The sequence below is a fragment of the Coturnix japonica genome, chromosome 2, assembly GCF_001577835.2.
Source record: "Coturnix japonica isolate 7356 chromosome 2, Coturnix japonica 2.1, whole genome shotgun sequence".
In the NCBI taxonomy this organism is placed as follows: Eukaryota; Metazoa; Chordata; class Aves; order Galliformes; family Phasianidae; genus Coturnix; species Coturnix japonica.
The window spans coordinates 451,916-473,143 of NC_029517.1; the positions used below are offsets into that span (position 1 = coordinate 451,916).

General features: G+C 56.9%; 3 protein-coding genes across 3 annotated transcripts; 1 reads left to right on the forward strand and 2 right to left on the reverse strand.

The window, feature by feature from the left end:
* Nucleotides 1-717: 717 nt before the first annotated feature.
* LOC107308698 (GTPase IMAP family member 7-like) lies at nucleotides 718-3,360 on the reverse strand. The gene is made up of 3 exons (XM_015852774.1): nucleotides 3,204-3,360; nucleotides 2,564-2,615; nucleotides 718-1,852 (listed from the first exon to the last, which is right to left on the reverse strand). Exons 2-3 carry the CDS (start codon nucleotides 2,583-2,585, stop codon nucleotides 1,206-1,208), a joined length of 669 nt encoding a protein of 222 aa, XP_015708260.1. The 5' UTR covers nucleotides 2,586-2,615; nucleotides 3,204-3,360; the 3' UTR covers nucleotides 718-1,205.
* Nucleotides 3,361-7,581: 4,221 nt separating this feature from the next.
* Nucleotides 7,582-12,029, forward strand: LOC107308684. Its single transcript, XM_015852753.2, has 5 exons — nucleotides 7,582-7,719; nucleotides 8,182-8,308; nucleotides 9,043-9,153; nucleotides 9,744-9,845; nucleotides 9,931-12,029. Exons 1-5 carry the CDS (start codon nucleotides 7,714-7,716, stop codon nucleotides 11,142-11,144), a joined length of 1,560 nt encoding a protein of 519 aa, XP_015708239.2. The 5' UTR covers nucleotides 7,582-7,713; the 3' UTR covers nucleotides 11,145-12,029.
* A 4,259-nt stretch (nucleotides 12,030-16,288) lies between these two features.
* LOC107308686 (protein KRBA1) lies at nucleotides 16,289-21,226 on the reverse strand. The gene is made up of 9 exons (XM_015852756.2): nucleotides 20,976-21,226; nucleotides 20,275-20,395; nucleotides 19,947-20,171; nucleotides 19,752-19,859; nucleotides 19,350-19,499; nucleotides 18,637-18,801; nucleotides 18,173-18,289; nucleotides 17,874-18,011; nucleotides 16,289-17,788 (listed from the first exon to the last, which is right to left on the reverse strand). The coding sequence occupies exons 1-9, from the start codon at nucleotides 20,991-20,993 to the stop codon at nucleotides 17,151-17,153; spliced, it is 1,680 nt and encodes a 559-aa protein (XP_015708242.1). The 5' UTR covers nucleotides 20,994-21,226; the 3' UTR covers nucleotides 16,289-17,150.
* Between the last annotated feature and the right edge of the window lie 2 nt (nucleotides 21,227-21,228).

Sequence of the window (21,228 nt, forward strand, 5' to 3'; positions counted from 1 at the left end):
TCAGCACAGCATAAATCTCTGGTGTCCTTAAACACAGAGAGCATCAGCTTGCTAAATGACAAGAGAGGCCAATGCAGATCTTGGTGGTCTGTAAATTGCTTGCCCAGCAAAGGTAAGTCAGAAGACCCAATTAGAAACTGTAATGAGAGAAAATTTTATGAACAGCCATGTAAAGATAACTGCACTTCTGTTTGGGGCTGTGCTTGCTTTGGGAAGGATTGCAAAGCACCTGATTCTGAGTAGAACTAAGAAAGAGAATCCTGTGGGATTCTGACTGTACCTGACGCGCACTGTACACCATCCCATGGGGATAACAAGGTGCGTAGCGAGGCATTTGCTCTTGTATTTCATGCCTCTGTGCTGCCATGCTGAGCCAAGAGACTGCTCAGCCCCTCCTGAAAACATACAAGGTGAGGCCAAAGGCTGCACAAAATTCTATTCCTGTAAATGCACCGAGTTCTAGGCACTGAAGAGAACGAAACTGAAAGTGTAGGGGGCAGAGAGCCTCAGCTCTGCACCAAGGGCAGCTCCCCCGAGCCGTTCCCTGCAGCCCCTGATCACCCCCTCCTCAGCAGGCTGTGTGTCCTGACCCGCCCATCACCCCCACCCCTGGCTCAGCTGAGGCCCCATCCTCAGCCACACTGCGGGTCTGCCATCTCTGCCCACTCACAGCCGCTTCCCACGCCCTGTGTGGATGAGAGATGGATCTGGGAAAGGTTTTCCACAACACAGCAAGGTCAGCGTTTATTGAGAGCTCCTTCATGCCCAGCACTGCACAGCACGCCCCGCATCACCCCATGAAGGCAGAGCCCCCCAGCCCCGCACGGTTCCTACCAGCCCGGCTCTCAACAGGGCAGCCAACGGCTCCCGGCTCCGCAGCACCGCTCCGTGCCGGGCCCTCCCCGAAGGGCACATCTCACAGCCCCGACGTTCCCATCTGTCTCAGCTCATCCATGTCTGCAGGGCTGGGGAGGAGAGCGGCAGCACAGCAGTGCTGAGAGCAGCAGAGCGCAGTGACGTAGCAGCACACACACATTGAGAACCTGAAGCCCGCAGGGAAAGCAGGAATATATTGGCAGGGGAAAGCATGGGGCGTGGAGGGAGAAGGATGGAACTGCAAGCAAGCAATGAGAGCGTCATCTTTAGAGCACTGCAGGGATGGCACAACGGAGGAGATGTCTCCTCCCAGACTGACCCCTCACTGCCTACAGGATGGTACAGAACTTCTCAAAGAATGTCCGTGTGTCTTCCTGCAGCATCTCTCGGGTGTAATGTGGATCAGGATAGTTCTGCTCCACCATGGCATCGATCATGCAGATAAGCTCTGCAACCTGCCCATCCCTCACCTCTTCGCTAGCTCTGTTGCTGAAACCAATGTAGCGATTCCCACACTTTCTTGCCAGCCCCTTCAGGTATGGGCTCCCTTCTATGAAACCCTTCAGGTCTTCGGGACGCTCCAGCTCTTCTGCTCGAGTGAACAGCAGGATTGTGTACTTCTCTGCTTTAGTATGGAAAATCTTGGTCACCCACTCAGCCACTTCCTGCTCTTCCTTAGTGATTCGGCCCAGCTGCATCACCAGGATGATGGCATGGACCCCTGCATAGAGGTTCTGAAAGGCATTCTTTATCTTTTCAGCGGTTCTTTCGTTGGCTTCCCTTGTATCAAATAGGCCAGGAGTGTCGACTACTTCAATTGGTCTTCCAGCAACATTGCCTTTAGCTTTGTTGTACTGTTGGGTTACCGACTGTGCTGACAAAGAAGAATGAAATGCCTTCTTCCCAAGGATGGTGTTCCCTGTCGCACTCTTCCCACTCCCCGTCTTGCCCACGAGGATGATGCTCAGCTGGGATTCTGGGGAACAACCACAGACGTGTGTGAGCCCCGTGGTGCCAGGACAGCCCCTGCTTGTGACGGGCCGGCTCCCAGGCGGAGGTGCCCAGGGCCACAAGGAAAGGTGTCCCCGAGCCACCAGCAGTGGTCCTCAGGACTATCAGGAGGAACATGTGGCCCTGAGGGACCCCAGGGCTGCTCAGTTCCAGGCTTCCTCAAGGGGCTTCCACCCAGTACTTGTCTGACAGCAAAAACAGAAAGCAAAAGAGATCTCACAGCTCCCCTGTGACCCAGGACTGCACTGGGTGAACAAAAGCTGGGGCTGAACCACTCTTTTTCCAGGAAGCCACACACTGAGCAAAACTCACAGTGCTGTTTGTGCAGCATTGTCCCTCAGGCCATTTCCTGCCCTTCATGGTGCCAGTGGGACACGGGCTCCATGACACAGGCACAGGGACAGCGGGGTTTGGGGTTACAGCATTACCCCCTGTGCTGCGTCTCAGGCTGCACCCATCGGACACCACTGCCCCCATCCGCCCTCAGCCTCGCTGTGTGTGGCTCTCAGAGCGGGGAGATGGGAGGCAGCCTCAGGACACCCTCCAGGCCTCCCACAAAGCCCACGCGCTGCATGCATGAGGCTGCACAAGGATGCAAACCCCCCGTGCTTCACCAGCACTCAGCCAGGAGCCCAGCCAGGCTGTGCCTGCCTGCACGCGGTGCTGAGCAACTCACCTTTGCTTTGACATCCTGCCATTGGGATAGCACTCACAGGCACACAGGGAGCCTGGAAGGAGACAGGTTTTCAGTGAGAATGGCACAAACCACCCCTGCTTCCCTCCCTGTGCTAATCATGGAATCACAGAATCATAGAGCCACAAGGTTGGTAGGGACCTACAAGATCATCCAGTCCAACCATCCTTCCATTACCATTGCTACCACAAGCCACTAAAACATCTCTTGTAGCTCCTCATCCAGATGCCTCTTTAACACCGCATGGGACAGTGACTGCACCACCTCCCTGGGCAGCCATTCCAGTACCTGACCACTCTCTGAGAGAAAAAGTTCCCTCTTGTCTAGTCTAAACCTCATCTGAAACAACTTGTGGCCATTTCCTCAGGTCCTGTTTGTTGTCTGGGAGAAGATGGAGGTGACACAGGTGATCTCTGGGGACTCAGGTCAGTCCCACAGCTGTTTGTGCATGCAAAAAGCCAAATGTCATCAGAATTACCCATCTCCTCTGACTCTGTCTTTGTCTTTGGAAAGAGATATTGGCTGACCCTTATCCATGGAAATCAGAGCCCACCCCTTGAAAGCAGATTCTGCATCCTCAGAATTTCCCCTAGCAATGGCAGCAGAGCTGCAGGCAACTCACCCAAGCAGCACTACACTGTGTCTCCAGGTCTGACTGCTGCACTTGTGCTCTTCCTGCTCTCCTCCTGCACAGCAGTGCTGGGGCTGGAACTGCTGTGCAGCTCAGCAGATCTTTTAGAAGCAACGTCAGGAGAAAGGGTGTGCTGTGACTCGAAGATGGGTGCTGCTAGACAGTCATCTGTAAATTGAGTGGAGTCACTTCCTGTTCAAAGCCACAGCTAACAAACAGCAGAAATGGCCCAGCAATCACAAAAAAAGCATCAAGCAGGGCAAATATCTCCTTTGTATGTGGAGGCAGGGTTTAGTTTGAGTTGGGGACTTCACCCCACTGGACAGACTGGATAGCTGAGCTGCAGCCATTGGGATGAAGCTCAGCGAGACCAAGTGTCAGGTCCTGCACTTTAGCCACAGCACCCCAGGCAGCACTACAGGTGTGGGGCAGAGCGTCTGGGACGGCTGTGTGGAGGAAATGGACCTGGGGGTGTTGGCTGATGCTGGGCTGACCATGGGACAGCAGCATGCCCAGGGGCCAAGAAGTCCAATGACATCCTGGCTGTGTGAGCAGCGGTGCTGGCAGCAGAGCAGAGAAGTGATTATCTCTCTGTACACATCCCTGGTGAAACCACACCTCAAGTACAGTGTTCAGTTTTGGGCCGTGGAGTGCATTCAGAGAGGGACAACAGAGCTGTGGGGATCTGGAGCACAGTGCTATGGGGTGCGGCTGGGGGAGCTGGGATTGTTCAGTCTGGAGAAGAGGAGGCACTGGGGAGACAGTTTCTTCTCCAAAAGAGCAGTCAGGCACAGAAACAGGCTGCCCAGGGGGGTGGTGGAGTCCCTGACCCTGGAGGTATTCAAGAAACATTGAGATGTTGAACAGGGAGACATGGTTTAATGGGGAAATGGTGGTGGTAGGTGGACGGTTGGACTGGATGATCTTGGAGGTCTTTTCCAACTTTGTTAATTCTACGATTCTGTGACTCACTGCTCCGTGCCCACAACCCTCACATCAGCTCTCCCTCCTCCACACAACAGCAGGGCTGGCAGCTCTCCTGGCTTTTACTGCAACCCAGCCAAGTGTCCACAAACCAAAACAGAATGGCTCCAATTTGAAATCCATGGATTAACTGCACCTCTAGAAATAACCACACTGGAGAATCACCTGTATTGGAACTGCTGGCACCAAAAACACCTGAAGAGTGTTGATAATTGGAGACTCCCCACAGAGAGACACTGAAGAACCAATTTCATAGAATCACAGAATTGCAGAAGGGATTGGAAGGGACCAATAAAGGCCATCTGGTCCCACTCCCTGCAGTGCACAGGGACACCCACAGCTCCATCAGTGCTCAGAGCCCATCTCCTGACCTTACATGTCTCCAGGGATGGGCAGTACCACCTCTCACTGCAACCTCTGCAGTGCCTCACTACCCTCCTTGTAAACAACTTCCTTATATCCAGTTTAAATCTCCCTTCTTTTAGATTGAAGCCACTCCCCCTTGCCCTACATTGATCCCGCTACAGAGTCCATTTTTTTTCCTTCTTACAGTCCCTTTAGATACTGAAGGCCTCCCTCAGTTCTCCCTGCAGCCTTCCCTCCTCCAGCTGCACAGCCCCAGCTCTCAGCCCATTCCCATCAGGAGGTGCAGGGAAGTGGACCACTGCCCAGCTTCTGGAGGTCCCTGTGATGGCATCCCATCCCTCAGGTGTGCCCATTGCGCCACCCCACTCAGTGTCACCAACACGCTACTGAGGCTGCACTCCAACCCACTGCCGATGGCAGCGATGGAGATGGGACAGAGCACCAAGCCCAGCACCGAGCCCTGTGGGACAGCACTGTCACTGCTCTGAGTCCGGCCATGCAGCTGATTGCCACAGTCTTTCAAATACCATTTAGCATGGCTTGGCGACTACATCTGCCAGTTCCCTAAGGACTCTGGGATGCGTTTCATAGGGACCAATAGACCTGTAGATGTTCAGGGTCCTCAGGTGGACAGAGACCTCATTTTTGCTTGCAGCAGGAGGGACACTGCTCCCTCAGTCCCATCAGCTAGAGAGATGTGTGAGGAGAAGTCACCAGTGAAGACTGAGGCAAAAAAAAGTTGTTGGGTATCTCAGCCTTCTCTTTGTTGCCATCAGCCTGCCTACATTGCTCACTGGGGGGAAAATGCCCTCTTTCACATTCCTTGTCTGGTTGACACACCTGTAGAAGCTGTTCTTGTTCCCCTTTGTGCTCCTTGCCAAGTCCAGTTCCAGCTGGGCCTCGGCCTTCCTGACCCCAGCCTTAAACAGACAAACAGCATCACCATACTCCTCCTAGGCTTCCACTGCCTGCGCGCGTTCTTCTTGTTTTCCAGTTTGACCAGTGGGTCCTGGTTCAGCCATGCAGGTCTCCTGCCTTCCTTTCCTGACTTCATACACCTCAGGATGGAGAGCTCCTGCACCCCAAGGAAAGCTTTCTTAAAGATCTGCCCACTCTGCTCTGCTCCCTCATACGTGAGGATTCCCAGAGGGAGCTGTTGACAAATTCCCTGCAGAGCTGGAATTTGGCTTTCCCAAAATTAAGCTTCCTGGTTTTACTCCTTGTCTGTACAGTATCTCTCAGGAATGTGAACTTCACCATTGCTGCCTTTAAGAAACAGCCATGAGCAGGTTGAGAGCTTGCGGGTAAAACTGAGGGACTAAACAAACCAAGGACATCTAGTGGTTGGTTATGGGAAAAAAATATAAATCAGAAAACTGGGCCCTGGTACTGAAACAGAATCTTTGATAACTTTTAGAATCATGGAATGGTTTGGGATGGATGGGAACTTAAAGCCCACCCAGCCCCAACCCCTGCCATGGGGACAACTCCCAGAGCCCCACCTGTGGCCCTGGGCACCACAGGGATGGAGCACCACAGCTCTGGGCAGCAGTGCCAGTGCTTCACCACCCTCATCATGAAAAATGTATTCCTGATGTCTGATCTAAGCATCCTGCCTGATAGTGTAGAGCTGTTCCCCCTTGTCCTATCATTTAACTCCCCAACAAAGAGTCCCTCCCTCCCTGTATTGCAGCCCCTTAATGAACTGGAAAGCCACTGTGAGGTCTACCCAAACCTTTCTCTTATCCAGGCTGAACACCCCCAACTGCCTCCATAGCAGAGGTGCTCCAACCTCTGAACATAGAGCAGCTTGTGTTCAGCATTTAATCTGAGAGCCCCAAGTCCTTCTCATGGTTGCTATCAATCCACCCACTGCCCAGCCTGTGTTTATGCTTGGGATCGCCTTGTCTGAAGTGCAGCACCATGCACTCAGCCTGGTTTAACCACTGGCAGTTCGCATCACCCCACCTCTCAGCTCATCCCAGGTCCCTCAGAATGGCATCCCTTCCCTCCATCAGTCACACCATACAGCTTGGTGTCCACAGCAATCAAGGACTTGGGAAGAAAAGTACCATCGTGTGAAGACACAAAAGCTACATGAAGACAGGTAACAACAGTGGATTGTTGCCCTCTGCTCTGCCCTTCTGGGACCCAAGTAGCAGATCCGTGTCCAGGTCTGGAACCCCCAAAACAAGAAAGATGTGGAGTGGATCCAGAGGAGGTCACTAAAAGATTGGAGCATCTCTCCTAGAAAGGCAGGCTGAGGGAGCAGGGGCTGTTCGGCCTGGAGAAGACTGAGGGGAGACCTCCTTATGGCCTTTCTAGTACATGATGGAGCTTATGAACAGGAGGAAAAGAGCCTTTTTATACAGCTAGATCACTATAGGACAAGGGGGAACAGCTTTAAACTAAAGGAGGGGAGATTTAGGTGGGATATCAGGCAGAGATTCTTTACCCAGAGGTGATGAGGCCCTGGCACTGCCCGGAGCTGTGGTGCCCATCCCTGGTGGTGCCCGAGGCCATGGCTGGGCCCTGGGCAGCCTGAGCTGTGGGGCAGCCAGCCCATGGCGGGGGGCTGTGGGGTCCCTTTCAATACAGACTATTCCATGATGCTCCAATTGTGTACGTCTCCCCAGCGCCAATCAAGGAAGCACGTTGCCTTGCTCCTTCCCCTACAGGGCTCCCCCAGAGCCAGAGTGCTGAGAGCTGGGAGGTGGGAAATCACCTAGCCCAATTTCAGCATAAATGAGGGTTAATTAACGAGATGAAACACAGGGGTCGAGCCCCGGGAGCTGAGGCCGTGCCGCGCCCCAGGCAGGCACCAATGGCAGCGCCGCCAGCGATGACGTGGATGCGGCAGAGCTCAAAATGGCGGCGCCCACAACCCCTCCACAATCATTGCAGGCCGCGCCCAGTCTCCGGGCTGCCCAGCCCACTTCCGGTCGGCTGCTTCCTCTGGAGGCGGGACTCTGGCCGGAAGTGCGTATGCGGAAGTGTAGGGTGCAACCTAACTTCGTGCGGCCTGCTTCCGGTGCGGATCCTGCTTCCGGTGAAGTTCCTGCTTCCGGCTCGAGGCCTACTTCCGGTGTCTTTTCACCGGAAGTGGAGAGTGGAGTCCTGCGAGGCCTCCATAGGCGTCACGGCCTCTCCCATGGAGGTAGGATGTGGGACTGGCGGAGTCAGGCCCTGCCAGGCCTGCTATGAGCCTCGTCACCCCGTGCTTCCTGGCTCCTCTGGCCTCTGCACCTTGCTGAGCCTCTCACAAATCCTCTCTGCAACGCTACGCATCTTGCTTTTCTTCCTGTGGTGTGGAGACCAGGGCTCCTGGGGCTCGCTCCCACCTGCAGGACTCGGTGCAGACCCTGCAGGTGGTCAGACGAGCAGTTCTGGCTCTCAGGACATCACTTACTGCCTTGGAAACACAGGGGAGCCCTGGGCAGAGCACCTGGCTGAGGCACCGTGGGACATCCGCAGTCATCCCATGGCATGCAGGCTGCTGGGAAGCTCTGTTCATTGGTTCTTTGAACCCTGCCTAGCGGGAGCCTTCCCAGGGGTGGAAAGCAAAGCATGTTTTAAATGCTGGGGGCACGTTTCCAACAGTACGATGCTTGCTTTGCAGGAGCCTGTGACCTTTGATGACATCGCCATCTATCTGAGCCGTGCAGAGTGGGACATGTTTGCAGAGGAGCAGAGGGAGCTGTACCGCAGCGTCATGCTGGACAACTATGAGCTCTTGGCATCACTGGGTAATGCGCAGCTTCAGCTCCTGGAGGGTTGCAGCAGGGGTAGAGAGTTCCATTGTACTTGAATCCATTGGGATCTTGCTGCTCCCATTGCTTTAAGGGTTAATCAGCTACAGAGTGAACCCTGAACACCTGCAGTCCTGGGAGCTTCGTGCTAGAAGACCACAAAATTTGGGTTTTTTTCTGCCAGTGCTGGCTACTTCTTAACATTTAACTGCAGTGACCTGCACACACTTCGGTGTCAAGCAAGGACCTTCTTTGGGCCACCATCTCAGTCCTCTTCCCTGGTTGCTGGCACAGGGTTGAAATGTGTGAATCAAGGAGCTGTAGTGAGCAGCAGGGCAGGAATAGCTTGTAGGTGGCAGACCCACTGTGAGAACAGGTGGCAGGAATCACTCACCCAGCAAGGTGATCCAGAGATCATCAGCTTGCAGTGTAGATTGCTGTTGGCCTCCATAAGAGCCTAGGACAGGCCTTGTAGCATATCCTACATCCCAGAGCTGCTGCTGGGGCAAGCAGGTGATCTCCCTGGTTAGGAGCACTGCCCTTGGCCATGGCGTGAATTCACTCAACAGATGTGATAGCTCTCTCTCTCTTTTTTTTTTTTAAACACTGGTTTCTTCTCAGACTCTTCTGACAGCAAACCACAGCTTGAAGCATCACAGATGTTTATTTCTTGTGTTAACAATTTATAGTTAATTCTTTGTAGTAGAACAACACTTACCTCTGCTTCACAGGATACCCAGGCTCCAAACCTGACATTCTGCATCGGCTGGAGCGTGGGGAAGAGCCCTGGGTCAACACCCCACAGAGCCCAGTGAAGTGGGATGGACCTGACAGACCTCTCGGTGAGAAGTTACAGTTCAGCTTCCTCAGTAGTGCTTACCTGGACAAGGAGTGTTGGCACACTCCACGGTCCTCACCAGGGTCCTCCTTCTCTGTGGTTAGCACATCTCTATGCTTCCCACTTGCTCTTGTGTCCTGATCCCTTCTCTCTGTGCTATCTACATTGAGAGCATCTCCCGTATTTCCCTCTGACCATGCAGCCCATTTTGCACTTGTGATGGCTAATGAAAGCTGTCATCCCCTGCACGAGGGCTGCAGATCATCAGTGTTGTTGTAGATCTGCTGCTGCTCAACCCAAGGAGAGCGCCCCCTCCAGTGCCCGTGAGTTGGGCAGTGACTGTTGGCAGCGAATGGGGCCTACCCAGAGAGGCTGTGGGGTCTCCTTGGGAATCTCCAACTCCACGGTGATGTGGGCTGGGCACTCTGTTCTGGGTGGCCCGGTTGAGGCTGGGGGAGGGAACAGAGGGACCCTGAGGTGCCTCCAGCCTCAGCCATGCTGTGATTGTGTAAGACCTTTTCCTCCAGATGGGTTGCTGTAGAGCAGGAGGGATGCTTCCGTCAGGAAGGTAACATCTTTCTAGTTTCCCTGCAGGATGCAATGGGTACAAGAGATGTCTGGCAGAGTCGTACTCTGGCAGTTGGCTGAATGCTGACAAGAAGAAGGTACTGGAGGAGACACACCCCACCAGCCATAGTAAGTGCTGGTCCTGTCCCATCTCTGAGCTCTGCAGCAAAGAGCCTGATGGAAGAAGGCAAACTGTCTACCTCTCTCTAAACAGGAAAACGATGTGAGCCATGGCGGCTGCGGTCCAGCAGACTGCTGAAGAAGTTTGGTTGTCTCAAGGGTAGGAACAAGTTGCGGTCAGAGGCGGCCAGCAGCCAGCCAGCACCAGAGGGAAGCCAAGAGAGGGCTCAGATGGCCTGTTTGACCGGGAATTTAGAAATGGAGGATGAAGAAGGGGCCAAGACAGAATTAGCACGAGGCATGGGAAATATGGCTTCTTGCAGGCGTCTGCGTGATAACTGCACGCAGACCTTTCAGGAGACTGTACAAAAGCCACATCGTGTTTTGGAGAAAGTAAGTGTTTTCCAGGCAAACAGGGAACGTGGGGAATCTTCTACTGAGGATCTGTACAGAACTGTTCTGGAAGACCACTGTTACTGTGTGAGTAATGCGCTGCACTGCACTCTATTTCCGCTTGCTCTGAGAGATCATGACTACTGCAGTAACAGTAATAGTGGTGTCTCAGTGCTCAGAGACCACGAATACTGCCAGGTACAAAGGTTTTCTTATCAGGACAGAGTCCGTAAAGTTCTTTGCCGTACTTGCAGGGCTCGTGCCAAAGCTTATAGGCTAGTTAAGCGAAAGTCCTATGTAGAGCGTATCATCTGGAAAGCCAGGCGAAGTGTGCGACTTCTCAAGCCCACCTTCAAAAGCTTGTGGTTTCCTCAAGCTTTCTTCTGCACAAAATGTCATTGTGCATCTCCCGTGCCATTATCTGTTGCTCTGGCAAGGGCAGCTAACTGCGCAAAGGAAACTTGTGGGGTGTTCTGTCCTCCTGCAGAGCAGATGGCTGTGCCCCATCAGTGTCAGAAGAAAGAAGATTCCCAAGAGGTAGCTGTGCTCTCACAGCCTGAAAAGGACTCTCAGGAGCAGATATCAGAAGCCCCTGCAGCTCTTATTGAATTAACAGTTGTATCTACACCTCCCAGTGAAGCTGAGGAGGTGCATGGGGAAGCAGCACAACCCAAGGCACTTGTGCACCAAGGGATGCAGGAGGCAGAGTCGAAGTCGATCCATGAACCTGATACTCAGCAAAACACTGAAGGATACAAAAGTGTTAATCCAAGTTATGTATTGCTGCATGATGCTTATGAAATGGTTGTGTGGACTGTTGATCACATGCTGGAATCTGTATGCCAGGCATTTGACCTTCGTGGCTATAGTCGGTGTAAGGAAATGCGGTCTGTGATTACCCAGTCTGACAGCTGACCATCAGAACATGAGCAGCTACGCCTGTTCTGTCACAGTGAGCAGAACCCTGCAGCAAAACCCACTAATGTGGCTTAGCAGGAGAAACTGAAAGATGTGGTAAGGGATCAGTGCATAAATGGATACTACCACGTAAATGGATGCAAAACTTGGTTTGTAGTGCCTGCTGGGAAAAGGGTGATCACCTGGGAGGCTTCAGGGAAAAGCCAGAGGAAGAGAACATGCAGGACCAGTGCAAGTAAAAGAGGAAGAAGCCTGGGAAAACTTAGAAGAGGTGGAAGAATAAAGGCAGCTGTGTGTTAGCAGGCTGCTGCCCTGCTGCACTTTCTGGCTAAGCTTTGTGCAATCACTGTGGACGTTCTCTTTTTGAGAGAACCCCATTGCCACCTGCTTGTGTGAGCACATGCTCACGTGTATGTCAGCATGCGAGCTGTGCTCCGTTGCCTGGGCTGGACCTGGCAGAGATCTCAGGGTGCTGCACTCAGCTTTGCATTGGTACAGAAGCTTTGCATTGGTACAGACAGCGTGTGCAGTGTCCTGGGTTCTCCCTCACATAATTTAAGTCTTTTGAACATAGGGGAATTTTTAAGATGGAATGATAATCTTGTTTTTTTAAAGAAACTGCCCATCAATTGTTGTGGAAGCAGGTGGGGATGTGCTGTGCAGAGCCTCGCTGCATTCCCACATGAAAGCTATTGGGAAAAAATCATGGCAGGGGGAGGTGAAGTTCCGATAGTGAGAAGGCCATGAAGAGCTGCTGGGGTTGCGCTGTGTCAATGCAGCTGCATCCAACAGTGTGGCACAGCCCAGCAGCTGAGATGGCTCTTTGTTTCTCACCATCCAACTGTATTTTCATTGTCAATAAATGAATTTTCCCCACGTTGAGTCTTGAGTGTAACTGCTGAGCAGCATCGCTGTCTTACTTCCACCATGGAGCTTTACAAACACCTGCCTGATACCCACACTGAACCCACCCGCTTTGAGCTCAAAGCCTTTTCCCCTTGTTCTGTCACCCCGGCCCTGCTGCACAGGTCACCCCTCCTCTCCTGTTGCTCCCCTTTAGATACTGACAGGCCTTTTAGATGCTCTCAGGTCACCTTGCAGCCTGTGCAGGCCCCATAGGAGAGGAGATCCAGCCCAAGGCCCAGGACAGCAGCAGGGCTGGGTGCGTATGTTGTCCAGAGGACCGCCATGAGGAAATGGCGGAACTCTGCAGCTCCCAGCCCTGATCCTGAGGCCTCTCACGGGCCAGGCCCACCGCCCCGGGTCACGTGAGGCCCCTGTCCAAAAATGGCGGCGGGTGCGGATCAACCCAACCTGCTACCGCCACAAAATGGCGCCGTCGCGAACTGCAGCCAATCGCGCGGCGAGCACCGGGTCACGTGGCCGCGCGGAGTTGTGGGTTTAGTGACGTCACTTCCGGGTCATGGCGCGGAGGCGGACGTGAGGGCGGTGCTACGCCGGAAGTGCGTCAGAGGATGTTTACGAGGGCGGCCATGTCCTTCCGCTGTGAGGGTCCCTCTCTGCTGGGCTATGCGCGTCCATGTGCAGGAGTGACACGTGTGGGTTGGTGCTCCGAAGGGGCTGCACCAAGAAGGGGCCCGGCTGCAAGGCTAAAAGAGAAGGGCCCACTACACACGTGCCAGCAAAGGAGATGCCACGTTAAGCCTCTCATCAGCCTACACTTGTTAACAGTGCAATGTGAAGCTGCAGAGGTCAGGCTTAGCATCTGCTTACGTACGTTTCCTCTCTGATGTCGCTGGGGGTCGGGGTGCCAGGCGAATCCAAGGCACAACCTGCAGAACAGACAGCATTTTGTAGTGAGTCCTGCCTCAGTCCATAGGGAATGCAGCACATTGGGGATCGCTGGAAAGCTCCTCCAAGAAGTGCTGAGCTCAGACTGAAGCTGACATTGAAAGCTGTCCTTCGCACACAGCAGCATATTGAAATAAGGGCAAGCACTCCATGCACAATACAAGCAGAACATCTTGAGATCCGCTACAGAGACAGGAAAAGAAGAGAGCCAAGCAGCAGAGATGCAGCCAGCTCAGTTCCTTATCTCCCTGTAGCCTGCCAGCTGCACTCGCTTTTCAGTGCTCCCTTTGAAGGCTGAAGTACCACACTGAGAATCTGGTGCATAAAGTCAGGTGGAAGCACTGATTTCCATCACCGACACAGTGATATATCAAAGAGAACTTCTCAACAAGCATCAGTGCTGTAACAGCTCCCCGGACTGTGAGGCTGACACCAGCACACACAGGCAGAAAACCACAGACAAAACCCAAGCCACAAGAGAAACCCTGCTTGGCAGCCTCCATATGAGCATGCAGATAGGATAGCAGAGTCTGGGTTTAAAGAGAAACCACAGCGCAACACTTCAGAGTTATCACCCTCCAAAAGGGGGGGGACTCAACCTGGCTCCATTCTGAGTTAAAGGCAGGTATGTGCTGTGTCCTAACAGCAAACAGCTGAATGCTAACTCAGCTTCCAAACCACAGCCCCAATACTCAGCCATGAGCGCTCACAAGGCAGCACCAGCTCACTAGGTCAGCAGAGGGGTGGCCAGCAGGGACAGGGAAAGGATCGTCCCTCTCTGCTCTGCACATCCATGCTGCAGGGGTAACACGTGTGGATTGGGGACAAGCCCCCTCTGTAGCGCCAATCCACGCGTGTCACTCCTGGAAGTGCTGAGAAATGAGGGGGAAGGGATCCCAAGAGTGGGCTCTGTGGCCAGCAGGGACAGGGAAAGGATCGTCCCTCTCTGCTCTGCCCTCGGGAGGCCCCATCTGCAGTGCTGCGTCCAGAGCCCCCAATACAGGAAAGACAGGGAGCTGTTGGAGAGGGTCCAGAGGACGCCACAAACCATCAGCAGTAGGAATAGGAACATGGCAGCGCTCTCTTGTCCTCCCCCAGACCCCAAACCCACCAGGCAGATTGCAAGGAAGAGCCACGGGACTGTTATAAAAGTAGGTGAGCACATGTTGTGCAGAATGCTGCAGCCTTCCCTTTCCAGATCTTCACAGAGCATCACTGGGGTTGGTGCCGTGGGAGATCTGCAGCCTCTTTAGCCCCCTTGCTGATCACTGGGGCCACAGGGATGAGGTGGTGCAGAGGAACTGAAGGATGCAGGAGGTGGAGGAGTCCTAAGACACCACTCGGTATGGGGAACCACCACCTTCCATCATCCAACCCCAGCACTGGAGGCGGCAGAGGGGGAGCTGCCCCGTGCCTTGCTCAGAGAGGAGCGGCCTCGTTGCGCTCCTCCAGCCCATCACTACTGCCCTCCCCAAGTGACTGACCGCAGTGGGAGGCCCCACAGAGAGCTGGTCAACAGCAGGGTCAAGGTCCAGGCAGGGAGAGCTCAGCAGCACCGGGCAGCTGAGCTGTGCCCCACACAGCGCCATGAAGCTGGGGCTGCTCTGCGCCCTCACCATGGCCCTCCTGGCCTTGGCCATGGCCGACCTCAAAGACTCCAAGAATAGGAAATCGCTCACTTGGAACAGAGAGGTTGGTGGTGGGTGAAGGGAAGGGTTCAAAGATGGCCAATATGGGTCAGGAGGGGAGGGAGGCTGCGGGGAGGTGCCATGAGGAGGGGGTCGGCACCAACTGTGACACAGCACAGGGGTGGTCCCCCACACCGCACCCCAAGGGGCGCCATCTGAGGGCCCTGGGAAGCTGCTGTCTCCATCCCGGTGCCCTGTGCTGCCCTGGGCAATGGTGGCCCCAAAGACAGGCTATGGACAACAAGGTGTGGCCAAGCCCTTCACTCCGAGGGGCTGTGCTGTGGGGGGAGCCCTGGGGCGTCCCGGGGCCCTTTGCTCCCCAAAGCACTGTGACCACTTACACAACCAGCAAACATTTCATCAGGGCTTGGCAAGGGGCTGAGGAGGGGGAGGAGGGCTGCTGTCTTGGGTCCAGAGAGTTGTCATCCCGTCCTCTTCCTCCCCATCCTCCTCCCTCCACCATCCCACTTGTTACCACGCACCTCAGCTCTACTCCAGTCCCACCACGGAGTGTTCTGGAAGAACAGCACCACACTGGTCCAGAGCTCCCACCACACTCCATGTCTGTCCCATTGCCTCGAGGGCCCCGCTGTGCCAGCCCTGCTTGGGTCCCCACGGGGAGCTGATTCCTTCCCTCTCCAGGCAGGGACACGCAGCGGGGGTCGGCGCCGACCACACCAGCCGTGCTCAGGGTGCTTCTCTGTGCTGAGTGAGGTGAGAGAGGGGCTGGGGACCAAAGGACACACCCCAACATGGGGGGCGGGGGGGGCAGTGAGGGGCTCTGTCCATCCCCAAAGGCTCAGCCCTTGCGAGTGCCCCTTGAGAACCCCCCAGGAGAAACACCGGGGGCTCCCAAGTCATGTTCCCCCACATCACTCCGGACACCCCCTCTGCAGGAGTCCATCGCAATGTCCCAGAGCTCTGGGGATGTGGATGAAGCTGAGGCAGGCAGGCAGGTAAGTGCAGGAACCCCCGCCTTATGCCACCAGCCTGGCTGGCGGTCGCAGCACCCCGTCCCCGTCAGCCCACGGCTCTGACAGCACACTCCTCCCCGTGCTGTGTCCAGGAGCGCAGCGGGAGGGAAGCTGAGAAACCTGCTCAGCAACGCCGCAGTCACATCCCACAGCTGGGGCAGGTAACAGCACAGCGGGAACCTGGCATCCCTTATGAGCCTCTGAACGGGGACCACTGCAGGGACCCTGCGCCATCGTACTCACAGGTGACCATGCTGTGTCTTGCAGGACAGCAGAGGAGGAGCAGCAATGGCCAAGCACAGCCCTGCGCCATGATGGAGCCAGGGGTCCCACCACCCCCTGACTGCACCGCAGCCCTGAGGGGAGCTGGGGGGTCCCGCTGTGCCTCCTGCATGGTGGGGCTGCCCCGACACCCCAGAGTGCAACTGGGGGGCACCACCCCCACCCGCCACATGAAGCCGCCAAATAAAAGCACCAAACCAGCCTGGAGAGTGTGTATCTATGGGGTGGGGGTGATGGAGAGAGCCCCAGGCCCAGAGTCCCCACCTGCCCCCCTGCTCAGCCACTCAGCTCCTACTTTGTCCCCATCTCTATGGCACCGCACTTCCCCTCCATCCACACCAACCAGACCAGGCACCTTCACCTGTGCCCCCCACTCAGCTTCCCCCCCGCCTGCCCTCCTGCAGTGCCCTGAAGTCAGGGTGGACCTGGGTGCCCTGTCCACCCCCATGAAATGAGGTTTATTCGTTCAGTGGGGAGAATGAGGAATGGGAGAGGACACAGAGAGATAGGACACCTGCTCAATTAGCCACACCTGCCCAATTAGCAATAATGAAGCAACAAACCTGTTCAGCCAGTCATTGTTGGGCTGTGAAACGCTGCCTCAGAGCTCTGCAGCAGATGGAGACCTTGGCTGGGGGGGCAGATGGTGGGGACACGGCTCAGGAGCTCCCCAGCCCTGGGGCAGGAGTGGTGCACAGCCCCAAACGCACTCCAGAAGACTGGGATGAGTGAGGGGCACTGGGGGGTGGTGCTCTGGACACCCCAAATCGGGGTATGGCTGCGTCCTGCAGCGTTCCAACAGCCGGGGGGGACACACGGGAAATGTCACCGGTGTCACTCAGCAGTGACGCATCGGCAGTGATGAGCCAGTGCCTGCAGGTGCTGCAGTGGGCTCAGAGCCGGCACCGGGATGAGGCCATGGGCTGCCCGAGCCAAGAAGCTGCCTGGCACCAAGGGGCAGAAGTGGGAAGCGATGGGGTCCGTGCGCTCCAATGCACAGGTTTCCTTCTGGCCCAAGGGAACTGAGCTCCCCCTGTGTTCCCCAGGGTCTGATCCTGTCCAGGGTCATGGATGAAACCAAAGCAGCTTTAGCAGCCCCACTTTATTGCAGTGTGGACCCACACACTGCAGGGCAGGGGCTGCAGGATGGGATGAGTTCACTGCGGCCACCTGAGTTGCTGGGGACAGACTCACGTCCACAGTGGGGATCAGCGGCCAGAGCTGGGCTGGGGAGCAGCGCGGCAGCCCTACCATAGAGCCCCCAAACCCCGTTGGGCCGCAGGGTTGTCGGCTGCTCCGGACCCACAGCGGGGCAGCACCGTCCGCAGGATGGCGGCAGCACCGGAGCCGTCGGGCAGCGCACGGCTGCTGCTCCACGCCCGGCTCTGCAGCGCCCAGCACCGACCCTCCAGGCGCCGGGCGGCATCGCGGAGGCGCCGGCGGCTGCGGATGAGCGCGGCCACGTCCCGTGCCCGGCCCCGCGCCCCCCGCTCCGGCCGTGCCAAGCGGCTGCGCGCACCCAGCGCCCCCCGCTGCGCTGTGCCCGCATCCCGCCGCAGTCGGTGCAGCTCCTCCGCCACAGCAGCGCACAGCTGGGCCACCTCCGCCCGCAGCTCCAGGGATGCCCCACAGCCGCAGCGCTTCCGTGGGGACGCGGGGAACCCCCCGGGACGAGCCCTGAGATGAGCCCTGGAGCCCAGAGGGGACGTGGCCATCAGTGCCCCCAGGGCCGCGCTGCGGGAGCTGCAGGGTGAGCGCTGGGTTCCACGCAAGGAGGGTCTCGTGGCCGCTGTCCCCGTGGCAGGATCACAGGCACACGGCCGCGTGCTGCCATCGGGGCAGCTGTCCCCCAGCACACGGTGCTCTGCTGGGCTCCCCGTGGACCCTGGAGAGCATAAGAGACCCATTAGTGGGGTGTCCCCAAAACACCCCCACCCGGCTGCTGGGATGGGACGCGGTGCTGTGCTCACCTGCACTGGGGCAATGTCGGGGTGATGCCTCAGCACCACTCAGTGCCAATGCAGCACCCACAGGGTCCCGGCACGGCGCCTGCACCGTCACAGCCCTCAGACAGCGGAGCAGACCGCGCAGCGGGGCCTCCTCCAGCACTGCAGAGGGGAGAGAGATCCGTCAGGGCCACCCCCACCCAAACACCACATCTGCCACAGGATGGATCCATCCCAACACCATGGCACTAGTCCCTGCCCCCTCCCGTCAGGCACCTCCTGGCCCCAGTGGATGAATTTGTGTCCCAGAGCAGCACATTCACCTGGGCTCATCTCCAGCCTCCTCTGCTCCTCTGTCCCACTGTCCCCAGTGGATGTGTTCATGCTCGTCCACTTTGAGGTCTGCATGTGGTGGAAGTGTGGTGTCACCAGGGCTTTGTCTGCAGAGACAAACCAAGCACTGAGCACTGGGATATCCCCTGAGCACCAATCTCCCTCAGCACAGGGATAGAGGTGAGCACCGTGCACTCTAAAAATGTGCCAGCCTCGAGGCCTTGTACCCCATCCCCGCATCCTGAAAACCCTCCCTCTGCCATCATTGCATCCACCTAAAACCTGCAGCCCAGGGTCACCCTGCTGCACCTTAAAACCCCAACCTGGCTATGGGGGTGATCTTCTTGGACCCACAGGAAAAACATCACCTGCAGCCGCAGATCTGCCACAGCACATCAAGTGGCAGATTTGGGGCAGTGCCTCCAGAGAAATGTGCCTTCAGCTACACACCTACCTGCTGCAGAGGGGCTCTGGCCCCCACTCCTCAAGGCACCTGGCTCCATGGCCCCCCACGTGCCATGGGAAGCCCCCAGTGGGGAATGGCACGATGTCGTTGGGATGGTGCTGGCCCTGAGGCAGTCGAGCAGCCCTTGCAGGGGGCTGTGCCCAACACTCCTGGCTGAAGAGAGCACACAGCATGAGCAGAAAGCACATCAGAATGGGGGGTAGCAGAAACCCCTCAGGGACACCCCAGGGACTGGTCCCACAGTGACCATGCAGAAATGCACTTCAAGACTTGACCCCACAGGGATGCCAAGAGGAATCTTCCTCAGGAGCCAGACCCCCCAAGGGTTCTCCCCATATCCAAGAGGCCCCAGAGGTGCTGCCCAAGAAGCACAGCCCTAGTTGTGACACCAAGCCTTAAAGCCAGTGGTCATGGAGACCTGCACCTCATCCTGCTGCCAAGAGCACTGTGCCCTGCCCAGCTCTGTCGTGCAGTTCTGTATCATGCTGTGCCATGTCATGCTGCAGTGTGCCATGCTGTGCTGTGCAGTGTTCTGCCATGGTGACACCACACTGTGCCATGCTTTGCCATGCTGACAACACGCTATGCCATGTTCTGCAATGGAGATACCACGCTGTGCCGTGATGCTGTGCTGTGCCATGCTGTACTGTACCCCGCCATTTCATGCCATGCCACATGCATGGATCCTCGCCATGCCTCACCTCCACATGAGCACAGCCCTCCCAGCTCTGCCCAGGGCCCCTCACCACTCCTGGGGGCCCTGGGTGGGCCGGGGTCCCCCCTTGGCAGCTCCTCCAGGCACCTCTCCAGGCTCCGCAGCGGGGAGCTCTCAGTCAGCACTTCTGGTTTAACTGCAAAAGCAAACGCTGTCCCCACACCCCACTGATGGCCCCTCCCGTTTCCAGACCAGCAGCCCCCTGACCTCCACCTCCACTCCCCCAGCACATGCAGGGTTCCCATCTTCATGTCTTTGCCTTCTCTCTCCCAGCGCACTCGTGAGATCCCCCTTTTCCCATGACCCCACTGCCCCCACCCTGCTCCCCTGTCACCCCCATAATGCACCCACACAGCACTTCCACTGGTACCATGGTACCGGTACTGACCCCACCGTGGTGCCCTGGGTGCTGTGCTGCTGGGGGTGCCATGCCATGACGGTGCTGCTCCATCCAAGACATCGAGACAGGAATTCTCTGGAGCCGCCTCTGCTCCATCTGCACATAGGGAACACCCCCAGCAGTGGCTGTGGTGGCCGTCACCCACCAACATGAACCTCTCCCCACCTCCGGCCCCACACTCACCACCTGCACACAGAAGGTCAGACTGCAGTGCCAGATCCCCAGCAGCAGCAGCACGCGGCCCCGCGCTGCTGGAGCTGCCATAGAGGAACTGAGGGATGTCCCTCACCAGGCGCACCAGGGCACAGAGGGACGCGCTGCCAGGGGCCCCTCGCGGCTCCTGCTCTGCGGCTGCACCCTGTGGTCTGCCCTTGTCTGCGGTGCCAGCGGGAAGCGCCAGTTCTTCACCTGGAATGTGTGCACTGGGTCTCGCACCGCGCCACCTTCTTGTCCCAGTGGCAGCGGATGGGGACGCGCAGCTGAGGCCGGAGCAGTCCCAGTGCTGCCCTACCCAGTGATGCCAGCAGCTGCGCCGTGGCCGCCGTCACCTCGCGGTGCAGCTCCCGCTGCCATTCCTCCAGCAGTGCCCATTCCTCCGCTGAGAAACAAACTGTCACCTCCTCCAGTGTCACCTGCGGGCACAGCAATGGTGGCATTGCAGGGGAGGGGGCGTGTCCCCATAGCATCACCCACTCTGGGCATGAGGATGGTGCAGGAATGGGGCACGGCGCTGGGGTACAGGGACAGCTTGATCCTTGGAGGGGACCACACAGAGCTCAGCCCCACGAGGAGGCACCACATATGGCCCAGGTCTATTCAAGGCTGCAGGGGGAAGAGAGGATGAGCCCCAGGGCTGGGAGCTGTGGCTTCATCGGGGTGTAGCAGAGCTGATGGCACACTGTGACTCGTGGCACCCTGAGGTGTCTGTCATAGCATCATTATGGAATCACAGCACGGCTTGGCTTGCAAAGGCACACAGTGCTCACCCAGCTCCAACCCCCTGCTGTGTGCAGGGTCAACAGGCTGCCCAGAGCCACATCCAGCCTGGCCTTGAATGCCTGCAGGGATGGGGCATCCACAGCCTCCTTGGGCAACCTGTCACCACTCTCTGAGCCGTGTCAGCTGCATCAACTGCTGTGCATCACACACACACAACATGCAGAAAACCCAGAGCCCTCCCTGTGTCCCACAGCCGGTTCTGATCCATCCTACCTGGCCAGGTGCAGCCATGGGTCGCTCCACCGGTGGCACCAGGAGCTTTAGGGCGGCCGGTCCGGCTGCTCCTGTTCCCCCCGGTCCCTCGTGTCGCAGTGAGGATGGATCGGAACCGACCCCGCGCTGCAGAACGAACCGGCGCGCCACCTGAGCCACGCCCCCTCCCTAAACCACGCCCCCTTCTCTCTAACCACGCCCACTCCCCGGTAAGCCCCGCCCCTCGGCTCCTGCCGCCTGCAGGTGGCGCTCC

Excerpts from the sequence above, each read along its gene's own strand:
- LOC107308686 (XM_015852756.2), bottom strand. Across the intron at positions 18,290-18,636 it reads CCAGAGCCCCTCTGCAGCAG|ACAAAGCCCTGGTGACACCA; the intron begins GTAGGTGTGTAG and ends TTGTCTCTGCAG. Across the intron at positions 18,012-18,172 it reads GAGGCTGGAGATGAGCCCAG|TGCTGGAGGAGGCCCCGCTG; the intron begins GTGAATGTGCTG and ends TCCCCTCTGCAG.
- LOC107308698 (XM_015852774.1), bottom strand. The coding sequence starts at position 2,585 with ATGGCAGGATGTCAAAGCAAAG. Across the intron at positions 1,853-2,563 it reads GGCAGGATGTCAAAGCAAAG|AATCCCAGCTGAGCATCATC; the intron begins GTGAGTTGCTCA and ends GTTGTTCCCCAG.
- LOC107308684 (XM_015852753.2), top strand. Across the intron at positions 9,154-9,743 it reads TGGACCTGACAGACCTCTCG|GATGCAATGGGTACAAGAGA; the intron begins GTGAGAAGTTAC and ends GTTTCCCTGCAG. Across the intron at positions 9,846-9,930 it reads GACACACCCCACCAGCCATA|GAAAACGATGTGAGCCATGG; the intron begins GTAAGTGCTGGT and ends CTCTCTAAACAG.